Source organism: Neophocaena asiaeorientalis, unplaced genomic scaffold (assembly GCF_003031525.2).
Source record: "Neophocaena asiaeorientalis asiaeorientalis breed wild unplaced genomic scaffold, Neophocaena_asiaeorientalis_V1.1 scaffold147, whole genome shotgun sequence".
In the NCBI taxonomy this organism is placed as follows: Eukaryota; Metazoa; Chordata; class Mammalia; order Artiodactyla; family Phocoenidae; genus Neophocaena; species Neophocaena asiaeorientalis.
The window spans coordinates 2849876-2868100 of record NW_020173758.1 but is presented as its reverse complement, the minus strand read 5'-3'; the positions used below and the strand labels follow the sequence as shown (position 1 = coordinate 2868100).

The following is an 18225-nucleotide window of genomic DNA, read 5'->3' as shown; positions in this document are numbered from 1 at the left end:
AATAAACTTCAGTATCTGTGTAATCTGTTTGGTTCATTAGAAAAATCAGTATCTAGAATATAACCTTTCAAGTTACATTTAGATGCTCTAGTAGGTAGAATTAGAAATCTCTTACTGAAGTTTAGAGATACAATTAAACTCAGAAGCTCTTAGAATACAACTTCCACCTCTGATTTTCCATACACTACAAATGTACCCATTTCAACAAAGGCTAGAGAAAATAAAATCTAAACATTTTCCAGCACCAGAATTTTACCACTCCTAACCTAGAAAACATAAGAGAACACCAAGTCATTTTTAAAGTATTTACAATTTAACAAAGAAAAAAATTAAATGTCATATTATTAGTGATATTAACTATATTTAAGAGAACATTAAATTTCTCTAAATTCTTCTAAATGGTATCATTAGAAACTTTAAAACAAAATTTGATTTTTAATATACCTGGACCCTACTGCTACAGGTATAACTATTCAATATAGAATATCTGGGACTAATGACTATCTTTTTCTAATGCTATCAGATAAATATTTCCCTGGGATAAGCTTAAAGGATAAGATGCTGCTAGTGTCCTTACTGATTTCCGATATTACAAAGAGCAAAGCCACAATAAAATAAGTATTTCATCTGTATTTCCTACAATCTCATTGACCAGTAGTTCAATTAGAGTCCTAAAGGGAATTTAAAATTTGAAATTTGAAAACTACAGTGACTTATTCATTTTAGCTCCCTACCACTAGTTTCCCAAACACAGCTACAAGGAGAAGTCAGAGTAAGACTTCTGTCATGTTCTTTAAGAAAAGTAACCTACTATATACTATCCTTTCATCAGGCAACAGCTAATTCACACCTGCTGGATAGTTGGGGCTTAACATTTTATAAGTCCTGAAAGAAATATACCTGATTTTTTCCTTTCAGCATAAGGATGTTGGTCACCTTACCAAAAGGTAAGCCTAAAGCAATAACTTCAGTTTCTGTCACTTCACCAGGTAATTTTCGAATATGAAGTACACGAGAAGGAGCACCATCCATTTTATCTTCTCCTTTAAATTTTTTACTATCATTACCATTGGCTGAAAGACATTAAAGAAACAGTCTTTAGTATATTGATTTTCCTTATTTGCATAAAAAAATCACAAAACAAACTTTAATAAAGAACTTAAAAACAGAGCTGAGCATAGTTGGGATACTTCCTAAAAATTCAAAAACCAGGTTTGCAAAGTAACAGAGAAAATCATATCCACCAATTACTACTAAATGAAATCATCGATTAAGATTACTATTGGGTAAATATATTTCTGGATAGCATATGTAAAGAGTAGCAAGTGATAATCAAAAACATTAAAATGCAATTTCATAAAGAAATGGTCAATGGCTATAGAACACAATTACCTTACAATTCAATCGTCTTATTAGAGACTAATAAGGAGTCTAAGACTTAGTCTAAGACTAAGGAAAATACAAAAAAGTGAAAATTTTGACTTAGCAAAAATTAATTATAATTTTACCTGAGAAATTCTAAATTGTTCAATTTGAAAAATGTGCTAAAAAACGGAATCAAAGAAGGCAATGCTGTAAAAATTATTATGCAGTCACTCCACACTATGGGTCACATTCCTCTACCTAAAATGTTTTGTCACTATCAAAATCTACTATAAATCACTCATGGACTTGATTAACTTATTCTGTTACTCTGAGCTTTAAAGTGATATATTTTAAACAACAAATTAGTTGCCTGCTTTTATTCCAAAGCTTTACCAAAACACACAAAATAAACAAAAAACCAAAATCCAAACTTACTAAAGAATCAATAAAATATGTGATGTTTTGATGGTTCTTAATCTTCTAAGAACTCAAGGATATTTCTGAGACTCTAACCTGAAGAATCCTTACACAGTGAGAAATATGCATGTATACTCCACTTTGATATGATTTTTGGTACTTTACAGTACACCCCCAGAAAACATTCAATATTATCTATAAAATTCTAAGACCATCGGGATCTTCTAAGTGCCTTCAAAATTTATTCAAACATTAATTCTTTAAACATTACTGAGTTATCAAGAATATGTCTGGCACTTCTTTAGGTTCTGAGGGTACAGCAGTGAACAGTAAGCAGTAAGATCCCTGATGCTGTCCTGTAGTCTAGTGGGAGAGATGGACTACCCAGTACACGAACCAGATTATTTCTTATAGAGATTAAGTGCTATGGAGAAAGTAAAGCACAGTAATGTGATTAAAAGTGACTTAGCAGAGGACTGGAAGAGGGTGATGTGGTAGTTATTTTACTGGATGATCAGAGATAATATGTGAATTCACCTGATAAGTATAACTTAGTGTCAATTAAGTCATATTTTAACAGTTTCACTCAAGTTTATATACATAAACGAACAGCCAATACATTTAAAAATTCCCTTAAGTTGACTCTGTACAGAAGACAGTAGTAAGCTATGGTTTCTGAATATATTACCAGAAAAATCATGCTGGTTAGCTCTTCATCATTCCAAAAATAAGAACTACAAAAAGCTCTCCACACTTCCTTTCATAAGTAAGGAAAACATCTATGTACACAGGCACCTGAACCTACCAGAAACAGGCTGAATTTCCTATTTTGTGGCATCTTATTTTAACAAAATCATCACTGGGTCTGTTAAATGATACTGCAGGGAATCAAAAAATACACATATACCTTAAAACATATAACTGACATACAAATGCATATTCTTCTAACGCCTTTTCTTAGCAAAGCAATCTGATAGACTGTGCTCTTGTTCATTCATTTGTTTAAATAACAAGAACAAATAATTCAGTCCAACGTATAGTCCCATGAATTATAGGTTATGATACCAGGAAACTCAAACAGCAAACTTCTGTTTTTCCTTTAGGGAAAAAGGCAAGAAAAAAAAATCACAATAAAGATACTACCCATCACTACACATATAGGGCGAAAAAAACGCTTCCCTTTTCAAATGATTCTTAGAATATGATTCCCAAAAGGCAAAAACCTGCCTAAACCTATTATTAAAAGAATACAAGAGTTTATTGTTTTGAATTTGTGTTGGATGATTTCTTGACAGTGGATGGTGATTAAAACAACTGAGTAAAAAAGGTAGATGGGACAGTTTTCACAGTTAAAGATGATGATAAATAACTTGTAGAAAAGAAGGTACTTTTCTTTTGTGTTGATATTTAACATTCACTGAAAGTAACCTACATGCCAGGCACTTTACAACTCTTAAGACTGCTATTATAACCCATCAATCCCATTTATAAATGAGAGGTACTTAAGCTGCCCAAGGTCAGAGTTACTAAGGGGTGAAGACAGAAAATGGCAGGAAAAGGATTAAAACTCAGGAGTATGACTCCATAGTCTGTAGTCTCAACCCACTACTACAGGAGGACCCTTATAAAGACAAACTTCAGGTAATATATAATGGCCTAGAGAACATCTGTTCTTTCCTCCCAAATGCCATGTAACTAACAACATTTACACTGTCTTTACACTACTTGATACTCCTCTCCATTAATAGCTTCAGAAAGGGTGGCTATTAAATATTCTTATTTTAGTGCTAAATATTATAGAAGTCTCAATTTTAAATAATGATACTATGAGAATGTAAAATTGAGAAATGATGATTTCTTTAAATAAAACTAAGCTGACTTTCATATATAAAAGTACCCGAACCCTGGAAAAAAGAAAGGGCACTGAATGTGTGGCCTTGGGGCTTCCCTGGTGGCGCAGTGGTTTAGAATCCGCCTGCCAATACAGGGGACATGGGTTCGAGCCCTGGTCCGGGAGATCCCACATGCCACGGAGCAGCTAAGCCTTACACCACAGCTACTGAACCTGCACGCTAGAGCTCGCGAGCCACAACTACTGAGCCCGCATGCCACAGCTACTGAAGCCTGCGTACCTAGAGCCCATGCTCTGCAATAAGAGAAGCCGTCCAATGAGAAGCCTGTGTACTGCAACGAAGAGTAGCCCCTTGCTCGCCGCAAAAGCCCGCGTGCAGCAATGAAGACCCAACGCAGCCAAAAATAAATAAATAAATAAATAAAACAAAGTGTGGCCTCAACTTATGAAACATGTAGGCCATTTATGACCCTATTAGAGAAGTAAGGAAGATGGGGTCTCTCTGGGTTACAGATCTATGATTCTTCAGAAGACAAAGTACTATAATTTGGACTTCTTTCCACAATCCTTTCCCTTACACTTCCCAGGTAATTCCAGACAGAAACTTTGGTTTAGGTATGTAAAACTAAAGAATTTTAAAGACTGTTTTTCAACAACAGATTTAGTAATGCTTTTACTCATGCATGTAAGCTGCATATAAATTGTAGAAATCTTTATACTGTCTTCCATATATGCCTTCTTAAAAAAGCCTTTGGCTTAATGGAGCTCTTCTACTCACAAATTCAAAACAAGACACAGAAACTTGTTTCTAAGTGAACATTCCAATACAGACTTAAAAGTTTTCTACCTCAGTTCTAAAGTGAACATCTTCACTTTTGAACAGTCCCAGTCCATCTCTTTTCTCTTTGACTGACTTTTGTCTTCTACTGGCTTTTTAACTGTAGTTTTCACACAAAAGTGTCTCACCAATATCCTGGGTAATTTGTTAAATCCACCTGTGGCGGAAGAGCTGTGAGCCCTCTCAACCTTACCAAATCTCTCTGTTCTCACAGCATCCTTAATAACTTACTTCTAGTTTCCTTACTTCCCTGACTCATTTGATACCTGCTTTGACCCCTCTGCTAACTCATTTACTTCCCAAAACGGTTGGACTGCCCCAACGTGTTCTGGTCTCAAGTCGTTCCCATTTTTACTTGCTCATATAGACACTCCAGTAAGGGGTTTCAAAAATCAACTTCTATTTTATAAGTCTATTATTTTAGTCCCACTCATTCACCAATATTTCTAGTTCTATACTTTCAACTGTATATACCAACTTGAAGTGCAACATCTCAAAACTTTTTACTTCATCTGTCCAGTGAAAACTATTTTAACAAAATATAAGTACATTCTCATTCTCCAATTCTTCCAGACTCAAGCATTTATAAAAAGCACTTGTAACTTCCTTTATCGAAATATAACTGAGAGGCAAAGCAGTTTTACTCTCAAGCAGTTTTAGTTAGACTTCTGGGCAAAGCACAGTGTTATACAAGCTGCTGGCTTTAGAAAAACAAAAAAATAAAATAAAGTTAATCTGAGCTAAGAAAAATGAATGCTCATACTCTTTGCATTCTATATGGGAAAACAGAAATTTCAAAGAACAGTTAAACCAGAAACGTAGGTATATACAGGTAGAGAATACTTCTGTTATTCTACTAGCTTTAGTTAACTCCAACAGTCACCGCACACACACACAAAAATCTTACTAGGTTTACTGTAAAAGCTGCCTGTAACTCTGCATTTCTGAGTAGCTGCATAGCCTAGTTGTCAAAAGTAACTTATGCATGAGCTGGAAAAATATAGAAGGCTACACTAAATTAGAGGAAGGCTCACATTATCTCTACACCTCTATGCAAGAGGACATGCTGTTAGGACCCTCATAAACTGAAACAACGTGCTGGAATAGTCTCAAAGTATTACCAAAAAATGAAATAACATATCAAAAATGTCTGTATGTAAAAATTAATTGGAAATCTCAGAGAATTCTGAACATGTAACAGAATCTATAAAATGATTTCAGTTCTTTTACATAGAGAAAAAGTCATACTTTCAGCAGTAATACTGATATTAAAGAAAAGCAGTAGCACTGGCAGAAACATGTATACCTAACTTAAAGAGGTATTCCATTTCCACACCTATAAAAAAATGGACTCAAGAGAGACCGTATTTTACAATTGTCAAGCCTCCTCCCCACTTCCAAAGAGTTAAAAATTCCTTCCAATAAAATCCAATTCCAATACTAGTTAGAGCTGTGTCTTTGAAATGTTACGCTTCTGAAGGAACTAATTTATTACAAAATAGTTTTGAATAAGATTATTTCCCCAAGACTAAGTTTCTAATAACATTAACTTTTCTCACTTCTAAAATTCTTTTTTTCTTTGACACAAATATACGTGTAGAGAAAGAAAGTCTGGACAGGGAAAGGCTGTTGAGATAGATGCTGTTGGAAAAAGAATTCTAGTGAAGTCAGAAGACACATTTTGGGAAAAGCTGGAATGTAAGAATGAAATTCTGTTTTGTATCTGATAATGATAAAAATGTCCTTGTAATCCTGTCTGTGAAAGTCCCTTTTTGAGCCACCTGGATGACAACTGCATATTTGTCCAGGTAAGTATAGTCACTGGTTTTTAAAGGTCTTATTATTCAAATTGGGGTCTGTTTGAACATACAGACTCTCATCTTTCTATGTTAGGAAAAACACAGAACAATTTTAAAACTCAATGTTTCCTTTGTTCAAAAAGGTAAAATAAATTGAATCTATATAAACTTCTTAGGTTGAAACAGGCTTTAAGAAATTTTACTCCATCACTACAAAAACATTTGATTCATTCTTTAGTCACAAAGTACATTATCATTCCTAAACATACTTTAAAAAAAAGGAAAACAGTAACAGATTGTTCTTTCTTTTCAACAAAAACAAATCACTTTCTCTACTTTGCTCCCTTTGTTAATGGAACTACTATCCATCAACCCAGTGATTCTAGGCCGAAACTCTTAATACTTCTACCAAAGTCTACTTCTAAATAACTCAGAAATTGTCTAATTTCTTCATATATCATTCTCTCCATATTCTACTTCTGAGACTCTAAAATTCAGGACCTCGGTGTCTCTAAAGCAGATTATTGTAAAGTTTTAAACTGTCCTATGTACAGTAGTAACCCCCCTCTGCTCCCTAAAAAATGCAAATGGAACAAAAATCCTTTCTAAGTGTAAACATCGTGAAGTCCAATCTCCTTAGTACAACAAATCAAATCCTATATCCAGACCCCTGCCCACCAGGACATTTTTACTCATTCCCCTTCTCACATTTTACATTGCAGAAAGACAGAACTCTACAAGTAGTTGATGGGTTTCCACAGGTAGCCTACTATTTCAAATAAATTGTTATTTATTTTACAGCTTTGTTCATTGACAAAGAACATGTCCATCACCCCAGAAAATGTCCTAATACTTATTAATCCCCAACACCCACAAGCAACGATTATTTTGGTTTCTATACTGAAAATTAATTATCTGCTCTTTACAGAAAGGGAATCACACAGTATATACTCTTTTGCATCTGGCTTCTCTTGCTTCATATAACGTTTCTTAATTTTCACTTGTGTTGCTACATGTATTAATAGTAATTCTTTTGCTCTTAATGAGTAAGTAGTAATCCACTGTATGACTAACTTCTTAATCCATTTTCCTGTTGATAAGACACTTAGATTGTTTCAAGTTTGGGACCATTATAAATAGTTTTTTTATACATACATTTGTACAACTAGAAATGGAAGTACTGGGTCATAGGACATGTTTATGTTTAACTTTATAAGAAACTGCCAAACTGTGTTCCAACTATTTTACACTCACCAACAATGGCATATAGTTTCAGCTGCTCCACATCCTCATCAACATTTGGCATTACCGATTTGTTTAACTTTAGCCTAGATTCTAGTTGGTCTGAAGTGGTATCTCATATTAGTTATAAATTGTGATTTCCTTATGACTAATAAATCTTTTCATGTGCTTATTTAGCCATTCGTGTACCTTCTTCTGTCCATTTAAAAAATCAGTCTCTTTGTATTTGACATGCAAGAATTCTTTACATACTCTGGATATAAGTATTTATTATGTCAGACATGTATTGATATCTGAATGAATATTAATATTTTCTCTCAGCCTGTGCCGTGCCTTTTCATTCTCTTAATAATGTCGTTTGATGAGAAGGTTTTCATTTAGATGGACTCTAGTTTGTAAAGTATTCCTTTATGGTTAGTGTATTTTTGTACCTTTTCTAAGAAATCTTCATTTACCCCAAGGTTGAGGATACATTCTAGGATTTTTTTTCTTAAAAGCTTTGCATATTTAGATTTTAGGTTTAGGTATGTAATTCATCTTTTTCCGTACGGCATGAAGTAAGGTTTGAGTTTCTAATTTTTTTGTTGTTTTCATTTGTGTATCCAACTGTTCTAGCACCACTTGTTAAAAATACTTCCCTTTCACCATTAAATGACCAAGGGACTTTTGTAAATAATCAACTGACCTTAAATGTAAGAGTTTATTTATAAATACTGTTCTGTGACACTAATCATGCTATACTAAACTGCTGTGATTACTTTACTCTTGAAATCAAATAGTATTCCAACTCTTTTTTTTCTTTTTCAAATGGCTTTAGTTATTCTAGGTCTTTTTATTTCCATATAAAGTGTAGATCAATTCATCACTTTCAACGTAAATGCCTGTTCAGCTTGACTGATTTATAAATTCCATCCCAATTAGGGGAAAAATGACATCTTTAACACATTGAGCCTTCTACTTATGAACATGGTGTATTTATTTATTTAGGTCTTTAATTTCTCTTTGCCATGCCTTGCAGTTACTGATGTAGTTATCATGCACATTTTTTGTTAAATTTATTCTTTGATATTTTGTCCTTCTGATGTTTCTATAAACAGATTTTTAAAAATTTCATTTTCCAAAACTTTGCTAATAATATCAGAAAAAAATTATCTTTGTATGGTGAACTGTATCCTGTAAACCATTCTAAAATCATTTAGATTCCTTTGGGTTTTCTATTTTAAAAATCATGTTGACTGTGAATAATACAGTTTTACTTCTTCCCTTCTGATCTTTATGCTTTTTATTTATTTTACTCGCCTTAATGTAAGTAAAAGCTAGAAAAATTGTGGAAACAGACATCCTTACTTCATTCCTCATTTTAAGAAGAAAACATTCACCCCTGCAGGTTTTGTTGTTGTTACTGTTGTTTTAAAGAAATTGATTACTTAAATTTACCTGGAAACACAAAAGCTCTAATCAATTAGAAAAAAAGAGCAAAGTTCCTCAACCTCATTAGTCATAAAAACTAAAATTAAAACCTTGAGAAACTACTTACACACCCATTAGAAGAGATAAAAAGATAATACCAAGGTGAGGATGCTGAGCAACTGGAACTTTCATATACTGCTGGTGGGAATGTAAAATGGTATAAGCACTTTTGAAAACTGTTTGGCATTAAATGTACATAAGAATTAAACATACACCTACCATACAAAACAGGCATTCCACTCCTCAGCATTTACTCAAGAGGAATAACAGTGGATGTTCACGTAAAGACTTGAACATGATTGCTCCTAACAGTTTTACTCATAATAGTCCCCAAAGGGAAATGACTTAAGTGTCCATCAATGGCTGAATGAATAAACAAAATGCAAACACTACTCAGCAGTAAAGAGGAAAGGAAGTGAAAGCAGTAAAACACAGAAGAGTACATAGTACATGATTCTGTTTATACAAAATTCTATAGAATTCAGTACATGATTCTGTTTATACAAAATTCTATAGAATTCAAACTAATTAATAGTGACAAAAAGCAGATCAGTGATTGGGAAGGGGATAAAACAGGAAGGGATGGCTACAAAGGGCTATGAGGAATCTAGTATGTGTGATGGATATATATTCTGACTGTCAGTGATTTCATGGGTGTATACATCTTTCAATACTTATCTGACTGTACAATTTAAATGGACGCAATTTATTGTATGGAAATTATACCTCAATAAAATTGAAGTTAAAGTGGAAAAAAAAGAAAACATTCAATATTTCACCATTATGAATGAAATCTATTGTAGGCTCTTAGTAGATGCCCCTTGTCTACCCTGTAGAAGTTCCCCTTTCTTATTAGTTTTCTGAGAACTTTTAATCATGAATGGATGCTGTATTTTTGTCAAATGCCTTTTCTGCTTCTATTAACATGATGATTCTTTTTCCTCCGTTATTCTATTGTGATAAATTACACTGAATTCCTTTTCGACTGTTAAACCTTACAATAAAGAGGTAAGCCTCAATTAGTCATCATGAATTACCTTTTACATACTGCTGAAAGTGATTTGCTAATATCTTGTTAAGAATGTCTGCATTTATGTTAATGAAAAATGTTAGTGTGAAATCCTGATTTCTTATATTATCTTTGTTAAGATTTTGGTTTTGGTAGCTTCATAAAGTGAATTAGGGAGTATCCCCCTTCTCTTTTTCTAAAAAAGGTTAAAAGATGGCTATTATTTCTTACTTTGAAGTTTCATAAAATTCAACAGTGAAACCGCCCATGCCTGAGTAAAACCACCTACAAGTGAAAACCACCTACGAGTGAAATCACCTATGCCTGAGTAATCTCCGTGAAAAGATGTTTTTTATTATTAAAAATTCAATTTTGATAACAGAGATAAAGGTAATCTATATCTATAATATTATAATATAAAGATAATCTATTATATCAATTTTGGTTCACTAGATTTATAAAAGAGTTTGTCTATTTCACCTAAGTTGCTGAATTTATCAGCATTACCGATGCTTGTGATACTGTCTTTCTGTCCTATTACCCTGTGTAGGATCTGTAGTGATATCTCCACTTTCATTCCTGATTCTGGTAATTTATGTTTTCTTTTTCTTTCTTAACAGAAATTTTAAACCTTTCTTTTTTTCTACTACAGATATTTTCCAATGTAGGTAGATAAGTACTAATATACATATAGAACTATTTTCCCCCCATGCACTTCTTGTGGGGAAAATATTTCTATATTTTCTTCTATATTCCAAGAAAATATAGATGTATTTTCATTTGGTGTATGACTAAAATATGATGTATTTTCATTCAGTCAAAAATATGCCCTTTATATCGTCTGTGATTCATGTGCTTTTCAGAATTGTGTAAATTTCTAAATATTTGGTAATTTCCTAGATTTCTGTAAATCCCACTATAATCAGGTACTATATGAGCTTCAATCATTTGAAATTTATTGTAAGTTATTTTAACATCATGTTGAATATCCTATGTACATTTAAAAGGCTATTGTGCAGTTATTGGATGTCTTGTAAATGTGAGTTAAGCCAAGCTGACAGCATTGTTCAAATCCTCTACGTATTGTTTTTTTAAGATCAATTCGTCCTATTGATTACTGTGAGGAATGTTAAAATAGCCAATTGTAAATTTAAAATTGTAGATTTCTCTGCTTCTCTTTTAATTTTGTCATTTTTTAAAATGTACTTTGAAACTGTTATTACTAATATACAAATAAAGGAATGTTATATTTTCCAATATATTGACTCTTTCGACCCTAAGAAATATGCTTTTTTATACCCAGTAATACTCCTTGTCTTGAATTCTACTTCATCTGATGTTAATACAATCACATCAACTTTCTTGTGCTTACTGTTTGCGTGAAATATTATTTTCCATCCCTTTTACTTTCAACTTGTGTCTCTGTACTTCAACCTGACGACAGCAGTAGACACCGTAATTAGGTCTTACTTTTTAATCCAGTATGATATTCTTTGCCTTTTAATTGGACTTCTTAGACTACAAATGTCCAAAAGAAACATACTAAAAGCCACATAAATTTTAAGTATTCTAGTAACCACATCAAAAAGTAAAAGGGAGTGAACTTAATTTTTTTTGAATTTCAGCAGGTTCTTATTAGTTATCCATTTTATACATATTAGTGTATACATGTCAATCCCAATCTCCCAATTCATCCTACCAGCACCACTCCACCACTTTCTCCCCTTGTTGTCCATACGTTTGTTCTCTACATCTGTGTCTCTATTTCTGCCCTGCAAATGCGTTTATACGATATCTGTTTTTCACTTTCTGATTTACTTCACTCTGTATGACAGTCTCTAGATCCATCCACGTCTCTACAAACGACCCAATTTTGTTCCTTTTTATGGCTGAGTAATATTTCATTCTATATATGTACCACATCTTCTTTACCCATTTGTCTGTTGATGGGCATTTAGGTTGCTTCCATGACCTGGCTATTGTAAAATAGTGCTGCAGTCTACACTGAAGTACATGTGTCTTTCTGAATTATGGTTTCTCTGGATATACGCCCAGTAGTGGGACTGCTGGGTCATATGGTAATTCTGCTTTTAGTTTTTTAAGGAACCTCCATACTGTTCTCCATAGTGGCTGTACCAATCTACATTCCCACCAACAGTGCAAAAGGGTTCCCTTTTCTCCACACCCTCTCCAGCATTTGTTGTTGGTAGATTTTCTGATGATGCCCCTTCTAACTAGTCCGAGGTGATACCTCACTGTAGCTTTGATTTGCATTTCTCTAATAATTAGTGATGTTGAGTAGGTTTTCATGTGCTTCTTGGCCATCTGTATGTCTTCTTTGGAGAAATGTCAATTTAGGTCTTCTGCCCATTTTTTGATTAGGTTGTTTATTTTTCTAATATTGAGCTGCTTAAGCTGTTTACATATTTTGGAGATTAATCCTTTGTCCACTGATTCATTTGCAAATATTTTCTCCCATTCTGAGGGTTGTCTTTTCATCTTGTTTGTAGTTTCCTTTGCTTTGCAAAAGCTTTTAAGTTTCATTAGGTCCCATTTGTTTATTCTGGTTTTTATTTCCATTACTCTAGGAGGTGGATCAAAGAAGATCTTGCTTTGATTTATGTCAAAGAGTGTTGTTCCTACGTTTTCCTCTACGAGTTTTATAGTGCCTGGCCTTACATTTACGTCTCTAATCCATTTTGAATTTATTTTTGTGTATGGTGTTAGGGAGTGTTCTAATTTCATTCATTTACATGTAGCTGTCCAGTTTTCCCAGGACCACTTATTGAAGAGACTATCTTTTCTCCACTGTATATCCTTGCCTCCTTTGTCATAGATCAGTTGACCAGAGGTGCGTGGGTTTATCTCTGGGCTTTCTATCCTGTTCCATTGATTTATACTTCTGTTTTTGTGCCAGTACCATATTGTCTTGATTACTGTAGCTTTGTAGTCTAGTCTGAAGTCAGCAAGTCTGATTCCTCCAGCTCCCTTTTTTTCCCTCAAGACTCCTTTGGCTATTCAGGGTCTTCTGTGTCGCCATAGAAATTTTAAGATTTTTTGTTCTAGTTCTATAAAAAATGCCATTGGTAATTTGATAGGGATTGTACTGAATCTGTAGATTGCTTTGGGTAGTATAGTCATTTTCACAATATTGATTTTTCCAATCCAAGAACATGGTATATATCTCCATCTGTTTGTGTCATCTTTGATTTCTTTCATCAGCATCTTATAGTTTTCTGAGTACACGTCTTTTACCTCCTTAGATAGGTTTATTCCTAGGTATTTTATTCTTTTCATTACAATGGTGAACGGGATTGTTTCCTTCATTTCTCTTTCTGATCTTTCTTTGTTAGTGCATAGGAATGCAAGAGATTTCTGTGCTTTAATTTTGTATCCTGCAACTTTACCAAATTCATTGATTAGCTCTACGAGTTTTCGGGTGGCATCTTTAGGATTATCCATGTATAGTATCAAGTCATCTGCAAACAGTGACAGTTTAACTTCTTCTTTTCTAATTTGGGTTCCTTTTATTTCTTTTTCTTCTCTGATTGCCATGGCTAGGACTTCCAAAACTATGTTGAATAATAGTGCCAAGAGTGGACATCCTTGTCTTGTTCCTGATCTTAGAGGAAATGCTTTCAGTTTTTCACCATTGAGAATGATGTTTGCTGTGGGTTTGCCATATATGGCCTTCATTATGTTGAGGTAGGTTCCCTCTATGCCCACTTTCTGAAGAGTTTTTGTGTTGAATTTTGTCAAAAGTTTTTTTCTGCATCTATTGAGATGATCATATGGGTTTTATTCTTCAGTTTGTTAATATGGTTTATCACATGGATTGATTTGCATATATTGAAGGCTCCTTGCATCCCTGGGATAAATCCCACTTGATCATGCTGCATGATCCTTTTAATGTGTTGTTGGATTCTATTTGCTAGTATTTTGTTGAGGATTTTTGCATCTATGTTCATCAGTTACATTGGTCTGTAATCTTTTTTTGTAGTATCTTTGTCTGGTTTTGGTATCAGGGTGATGGTGGCCTCACAGAATGAGTTTGGGAGTGTTCCTTCCTCTGCAATTTTTTGGAAGAGTTTGAGAAGGATGGGTGTTAGCTCTTCTGTAAATGTGTGATAGAATTCACCTGTGAAGCCATCTGGTCCTGGACTTTTGTGTGTTGGAAGATTTTTAATCGCAGTTTCAATTTCAGTGCTTATGACTAGTCTGTTTATATTTTCTATTTCTTCCTGGTTCAGTCTCAGAAGGTTGTGCTTTTCTAAGAATTTGTCCATTTCTTCCAGGTTGTCCATATTACTGGCATATAGTTGCAAATAAATTAATTTTAATAATATATTTTAACCCAATATATCTGAAATATTACCATATCAACATATAAATCAATATTTTAAAAAATGAGGTTACTCTGTGGTTTTTTTTGGTACCACGTCTTTGAACAACACACAAACCCATTTACATCTCAGTTAGGAGTAGTCACATTCCACATGCTCCACAGTCTCACAAAACTAGTGGTTACTGTTACTATGTTAGTTTAACCAATTTACATTTACATTTATGACTGGGTTTAACACCTAGCTCTTTATTTTCTAACTGTCCAGTGTTTTGTTGTTCTTCTCTTGCTATATCTGATAGTATTCCATTTTAATTCCTCTATGGGCTTTTCTTTTTAAATAGTCTTTTTGAGGTACAATTCACATAAAATAAGATGTCTATGAAGTTACAATCTGACAAGTTTTGACATATATTTACATCTGTGAAACCTTCAGCGTAAGGGAATATACATATCCATCACCCCCAAATTTCCTTATGCCCTTTACAACCCTCTCCCTTGCTCTACCCACCTCTAAATTCCAAGCAACCACCAATCTGCTTTAATATGCAATCTCCTAGAGTTTTATATAAATAGACTCATACAGGACATACTCTTTTTTTTCCCATCTTTCACAGAGCATAATTATTTAAGAGATTTATCCCTGCTGCTGCATGTAACACAGGTCACTCTATATGGCCAAGCAGTATTTTACTGTATGCAATGCAATTCAATACCAAAAGAGCTATCTTTTTATATATTCATCTGCTGATGGACACTTGGGTTGTTCTGGATTTTAGATATTACGAATAAAGCTACTATGAACATTCATATGAGTGTTTTAATGAGTATATGCCTTCATATTCCTTGGGTAAGCACCTAGGAAACAAATAGCTGGATCATACAGTAAATGTTTAACTTTTTAAGAAACTGCCAAATTGTTTTCTAAAGTAGTTGTACAATTTTACTTTCCCATCAACAGTATATGAGTGTTACAGTTCCCCCGCATCCTTTCCAACACTTAGTATGATCAGTCTTTCAAATTTTAGCTGTTGCAGAGATGTGTACTGTTATCTCACTTTGCATTTCTCTAACGACAAATGATGCTGAACATCTTTTTCATGTGCTTACTTGTCATCTGTACATCTTTTTTGCTGACCAATTCAATTACTTTTGCCAATTTATCAAATTGGGTTGTTTGCTGCCTTACTGTTGAGTTTTAGAGTTTATATATGTAGTCTGAATTTATGTATATTCTGGATAAAAATCCTTTATCAGCTATATATATACATATGTATATGTATCAGACATCTCTGTAAAGATCTGCCACTCCATGGCTTATCTTCTCATTCTCTTAACAATGTCTTTTGAATAATGTAAGTTTTTAAAACTAATGAAGTCCCATTTGTTCTTTCATAGATTGTGCTTTTGGGGTCACGTTAAAGAAATCTCTGCATAACCCAAGGTCACAAAGACTTTCTACTATGCTTTCTTCTAGAAGTTTTATAATTTTTAGGTTCTACATTTACATCAAAGTCCATTTGGAGCTCATTTTTGTATGAAGTATAGATCCAAGTATCGATAGCTTGTTGCTGCTGTTGTTGGCAGCATATGGATAGCCTATTGTTACAGAATCCTTTGCTGAAAAATCTATTTTTTTCCTCCACTGAATTGCCTTTGTGCCTCTGTCAAAAACCAGTTGTCCATAACTATGTGGCTTTATTTCCGGACTCTCTATTCTGTTCCATTAATCTATTTATCTTTCTTTATGCTAATACGACTTTGTTTTGATTACTGTATGGTTTACAATAATTTTAAAAGCAGGAGTCAGCCCTCCAACTTTCTATTTGCTTTTGAATGTAAGTCTTTGTACTTTTTTAAAGACATTGTTTCAATATGCAACTTTAATTTACCAGAATATTCTTATGTAAGAGTTAATAATCTATCATTTCATGTAATATAAAAACCTTAAACTGTAAAATTCCATTTATCTTCACTTTGTGCTAATCACTGTCATATAAACATCTATGTACAGAATGAACCACATAATTCAAAGGTTTTCTGTATCCCTAAACAGTCTTTCAAAGAAGTTTAAAGGAGTAAAAGAGATAGCTTTTTAAAATTTTCACACATCTATTTACCATTCCTGGTACTCCTTGTTATTTCCTGCAGATCCAAGGTTTTGTCTAGTGCTATTCCATTCAGCCTAAAGAACTTTTTTTTCTTTTAATGCAAGGTGTTAGTCTCCTGTGAGATATCTTTTTCTTGCTTGCTTGTAAGATTTTCTCTTTATTATTAGTTTTCAATATTTTGATTATTGTGTGCCTTGGTATGTTTCTTTTTATTTATCCTAACTGACAGTTTTCTTCAAATTTTAGAAGTTTTCAACTATTACTGCTTCAATTACATATATTTGGCACCATTCTCTTTACTCCCTCTCTGAAACTGCAATTACATGTATGTTAGACTACTTGATCTCCCCAAAGATATACTTTTACTCTCTCTGGAAAACTGAGTAATTTCTATCAATCTGTATTCAAGTTCATTAACCTTTCTTCAGTTGTCTTCAAACTGCTGTTACTCTCAACCAGTGAATTTTTCATTCCAAATTTTGTATTTTTCAATTAGAGCATTTCTATATGCTTTCTTTATAGTTCTTTTCTCAACACATTCTTCCATGTTCATTATTTCAATATTTTCTTTTATAGCTTTAAAAATATATATAGTCCTTGTCTGCTAATTCCAATATCAAGGTCATTTTGAGGTCTACTCTTATTGAATGCTTCTTCAAAGGATTCGTAAAATTTGATGGTATGCAGGATATTGTGGATGATAGTTGTGGGAAGACTGAATCATGCTGTCTTCCTTAGGGCACATTGTTTTATTTAGGCAGGCAATTCAATTACTGGTGAATCCTTCATGTCTTGTCAGGCTGGACTATCAGAGTTTATTAACTTAGTCTTATGGCTGTCACTTACTATAGTATATGATCCTTTCTCTTAAGACCTGAGCTTTTTGCAGTCTAAACAGAATGTCTATCTGCAAGACATATGCATTCTAACTACGAAGAACTCCAATGTCTCAGAGCACTGCACAACCTATGGAATCACCATTCTAGCTCTGACCCACAGTTGGTCATTTCTGATAGACCAGGAGAGTCTCAACCTACACATATGCAGCCCAGCCATTATTCAAAACTCTGAATTAAGTAAGAATCCCCACACCAAATTCTGCCCTCCAACCTATGCCCAAACCCCTGGACAAGTTCCTTTTTCAGGATCCTTCTCCATAAATCCCACATGTCTCAGCAGCTTTGAATTCCAATCTTAGTCTCTTCAGCACAGTGAGACCTCCATGCTTTACTTCGGCTCCACCTCCATGCGCTACAACAGTAGGGTACCCCAAAGCAGAAAAGCTAAAGTATTCATGAGACTCACTTCATATGTTTCCCTTATCTCAGGTTTCATTATCTTGTCCCATTTACTCATCAATTCCAGACAACAGTTGTTCCATATATTTTATTCAGTTTTGTAGTTTTTGATTTTGGAGAAAGATGGAAAGAAGGAAAGGCTGCTACCAGTACTCTGTCACAGCCCTACATATTAATTTAGAAAACATTTCCATTATCAATCATTAAATGTACTATTTCAAAAAACATGTAACTGGCAAAGCAGAGATACAGATATGTGAGCCTGTTTGTTCAATTATTTGTACATGGTACCTTAACTATCAAAATCATGGCCTAGTGACTTTGCTTTGTAATCATGACATGGAAAACTCAGTAATGATGATGTGCAGAAAAATTCATCTTAACATCATTATATTTGAAAATACTTCATTATAATTTTTTTTTTTTTTTTTTTTTTTTTTTTTTTTTTTTTTTTACATCCTTCTCTTTTTTGGCCTCTCTTC

At 33.6% G+C, this 18225-nt stretch overlaps 1 protein-coding gene across 4 annotated transcripts in view; it reads right to left on the bottom strand.

The window, feature by feature from the left end:
• The window catches only part of PTBP2 (polypyrimidine tract binding protein 2), an 84682-nt gene that overhangs the window by 42662 nt on the left and 23795 nt on the right, over positions 1-18225 (bottom strand). For all 4 annotated transcript variants that reach the window (XM_024751215.1, XM_024751213.1, XM_024751214.1 and 1 more), the window contains exon 4: positions 901-1073. In XM_024751215.1, the coding sequence (XP_024606983.1) occupies positions 901-1073 (173 nt within the window). The remainder of the gene's footprint in view (positions 1-900; positions 1074-18225) is intronic.